Source organism: Lepidothrix coronata, unplaced genomic scaffold, assembly GCF_001604755.1.
Source record: "Lepidothrix coronata isolate B3197 unplaced genomic scaffold, Lepidothrix_coronata-1.0 Scaffold6, whole genome shotgun sequence".
NCBI lineage: Eukaryota > Metazoa > Chordata > Aves > Passeriformes > Pipridae > Lepidothrix > Lepidothrix coronata.
In genome coordinates, this window is record NW_016690186.1 from 10,550,261 (window position 1) to 10,553,738 (window position 3,478).

General features: G+C 35.3%; 1 protein-coding gene across 1 annotated transcript in view; it reads left to right on the forward strand.

The window, feature by feature from the left end:
• The window catches only part of SMCHD1 (structural maintenance of chromosomes flexible hinge domain containing 1), a 74,443-nt gene that overhangs the window by 45,018 nt on the left and 25,947 nt on the right, over nt 1-3,478 (forward strand). Inside the window, exons 28-30 of the mRNA XM_017832841.1 lie at nt 321-439; nt 1,093-1,260; nt 2,517-2,642. Coding sequence (XP_017688330.1) covers nt 321-439; nt 1,093-1,260; nt 2,517-2,642 — 413 coding nt within the window. The remainder of the gene's footprint in view (nt 1-320; nt 440-1,092; nt 1,261-2,516; nt 2,643-3,478) is intronic.

Here is a 3,478-nt window from a genome sequence, read left to right on the forward strand (position 1 = left end):
AGTTACTCTCTGATGAAATCTGGCTCTTAGTTTGTACATTGGGACAGATTGCCCAGAGGGTTTGTGGAGTCCCCGTACTTGGAGATACTCAGAAGCTGCTTGGCTGCAGCTGGCTCTAGGTTGCCTTACTTGAGCAGAGGCTTTGGACCAGCTGACATCCAGAGGTCCCATCCTACCTCAGCCACTCTGCAATTCAGTCGTGTAAATTTTCTCTATTGTGTCTATGTTGTGTACGTTTATATTCCATATGTTGTATAATGTTTCATTAAAGCAGCTGCTGAGGTAATCATCTTAATAATCATCATCATCTTTTTTAACAGATGTAATGATTACAGATCAGTTTGGAAATCAGGTTCAGACAGTGACATCTGCATGTGTAAATTCCCTAGGAGTTTCTGGGCCTGGACTTGATAAATCAAATTTGAAAGTAACTTGGCAGGTATTTATAAGAGTGTCATATAGTTTATTTCTTCGTGGCATTTGTGTGGTAATTGTCTGAATTCTGTCACACAGAATTGAACCAAAATTACACACTAGTTGGTAAGATGTGCAACAAGAGGCTTAAAGCTTTAAAATTGTATGATCCAGTTCTAAGGAATACAGCAGCATCTGTTAAAAACCTTATCACTGCTGCAGCTATCCAGTGTGGGGACCAGTTTGCTTTGTGCTTGAGTCAGGTTTGCTTTGTTTCTAGTGCATTGTTCAATGTGTTCTTCTGTCTTGTTTTTAGTCTTTTCTTCTGTTTATTTGTGTTGGTACAGTTGATTTTAGATCTTTTGAAAAACTTTGTAGAATGGTCTAATGTCTATACCTTTTAAAGTATACTGGATATAATCAAGTTGTGCATAACTTATACGCTGGAAAACAAGTTTCTGAGAAATGCTCAATTTCATTGATCACTTCTTACTCAAGAAGTTCATTTAAATGTAGCAGAAGGCATAGAGTTTGCATTTTAATTTTTAATCCACTGTTTTCACAGTAAAAACAGCAAATAGTGTCTAGACAGTATTAATATTAAATACTATATTGAAAAAAATAACTATACTTCCCTTTACTTGTTCTTTATAAAATCTTCTCTTTATTTTTTAATAGGACAGTACTCAAACAATGAAAGTAAAAGGTATTCGGTACAAACCCTGTTTACTTGGAAGCAAAGAATTGTGCTTTGCTTGGCGTGAATTTTCTGACTTTATCAGGGTGAATTTAGTAGCAGGATTGCCTGCTAAATTGCAGTTTGTGGATTGGCCAGAATTAGAAAAGGTAAGTTCAATAGTTTTGTTTTGGAAAAAAAGCAACATGATCACTAGTCAGGTCTTTTATTTCCAGAGCTTTTGGGACCACGGATTGTGATTTCTTAGTATTTATATTTGTAAAATTGTCAGAGTATGACTGCTCTAGAGGCATTTTTTTATTCTCTACAGGACAACATAACACAAGCAATTTTAAGTAAGTATTTTGAAATCTAATTATGTAGTTGTGTTTTAAATGGGACTATAGATATGAAGCATTTTTCATGCAATAGCTAACTACATTAGGTTTTTAAAAGTCAACTTATTTTGAAGTAATCTAAGTCATATGTGTATGTTTACAACACTGTATTCCTTCAGTATGTCTTAAACTGTTTATTCTGCCCCATGTGCATTTCTACAGATGGCATATTTTTTCCTTTCTTTGGTGCAGTAATTTTTTTCTGTGGGCTGGATCCTGACACTCATCTTTCCTTACTGTTTTCCGAAGACACAGTCCTTAATGATAGTGACAGCTGGCAGCTCATCTCTCCTTTATCTGTTACTAGGTTTTTTTGATGTTTAAGATGTAGGAAGGCAGTTTCAAATGTACCTAAGTTTACAAGTGTTTACAATAAGAAAGTGGAGAATGGAGTACAGGACTTGAATGAGAAGGCAGAAGATTTTTGGTACTCTACATTTATTTGTCTTGTTTTTCAATTGTTTTTCAAATTTTAAATTGTTTTTCAATGTTTACTTTGACTAATCGAATAATAATGCTGAAGTTGCAGCAGAAACCAGAATAGGAGAGTGAAAGAGGGAAAAAGAAAACTGTATCTCTATAATAGAGGGCAGGAATCAAGGTTGGTGTGTTGGGAAAATGGAGAAGGAAGTTACTGAAGAAAATAAAACAAAAGGTTCAGCAAGTAGCATAACTGTTTTTGCTCTATAGATAGCTGTTAAAGTATATCAGAAAAAAGATGTTTTAAGCCATTAGCTCTTCCTACAACAAGGACACTGATAGTCCTCTTCAGAAACATGTCCTTCCTTTTAGTCACATCAACTTGAGTAACCTGTGCAATCCAAGTAGTGCATTTTATTATGACAAGAGAATGTAAATAAGGAAACTCTAGAAATACCCTCCTGGATACAATTCTGTCATGGTCTAGCTATTATGGGAGACAAATGGTGTTGAAATGATGGATACCATTGCTTTGGGAATTTCTGACCTTCCATGAACATCTGAGATACCTAGGACAGAATAGTAAAATGTATTTTTTTCTCTTCCAGCCTATTGCAGTGATTAATGGTAGAGAATTGGACAGGCCCCTTATTGTTCAGTTGTGTGATCAGTGGGGAAATCCATCTCCTGAACCTAATGTCAAAATCAACCTTACAAAGAGTAACAACTTAAAGGTAAGGGTAGGCTTTATTATGTGAACTTTGTTTAACACGAGGTTTTTTGTCATGTCTACATTATCTTAATTTTCAGGACATTTTTGGAAAAGTTAATCAATTATTGTAAGAACACAAAAGCATAATTAATCTAGTATAATAATAGTGTCAACAAATAATGTAAAGAGTTCCCAGGACAGATTGCTCAGTTTCCTTGCATTATAGCAATCACAAATAAAACAAAAATCCTATAGGACAGTGTCAAAGTGTTAGAATAGGTTCCAGGTGTTCTACAGAACCTTTTTCCAAATTTTGTATGCACATCACACCACCCCATTCCCCACGGTATCTAAGGTAATTGACTGAATGACAGTAACGATGATGATATAGTCCCAACTAGCAACCAAATAATTTTTATCTGGTGGTTCTTTGACTTTGGTTCTTGAATGTATGACTTACGGTCTGTAAGTCCTACTTAATTATCCCTGTGAAATGCATTGGCAGAATAAATTAAATTAAAACAATGAGGATGCAAATCTAACCCAAATTTAAGTGGTTGCTGCCCTTTCCCTGAGTGAGATGTGTCAGCTGGTCTCCACATTGGTCTGTTAAAAGAAAGGAGTTTGACAGAATACTCCATTAATTAAAACTTTTGTTCTTGTTATTGAAAAAAAAAGTCAAGCAGTCAAACATTCCTAACTATTAGGGCAGAGGTTGTTACATTGAATGTATATGTTATCAGTACAGGATATATTCATCCACCTCTGGGCATAACATTTTTCATGCAGGGCTGGTCTTGTTCCCTTTTTGTTCCTGCTTGCCATGTATCTGTGTCCCTCAGTTCTCTCAGAATACAC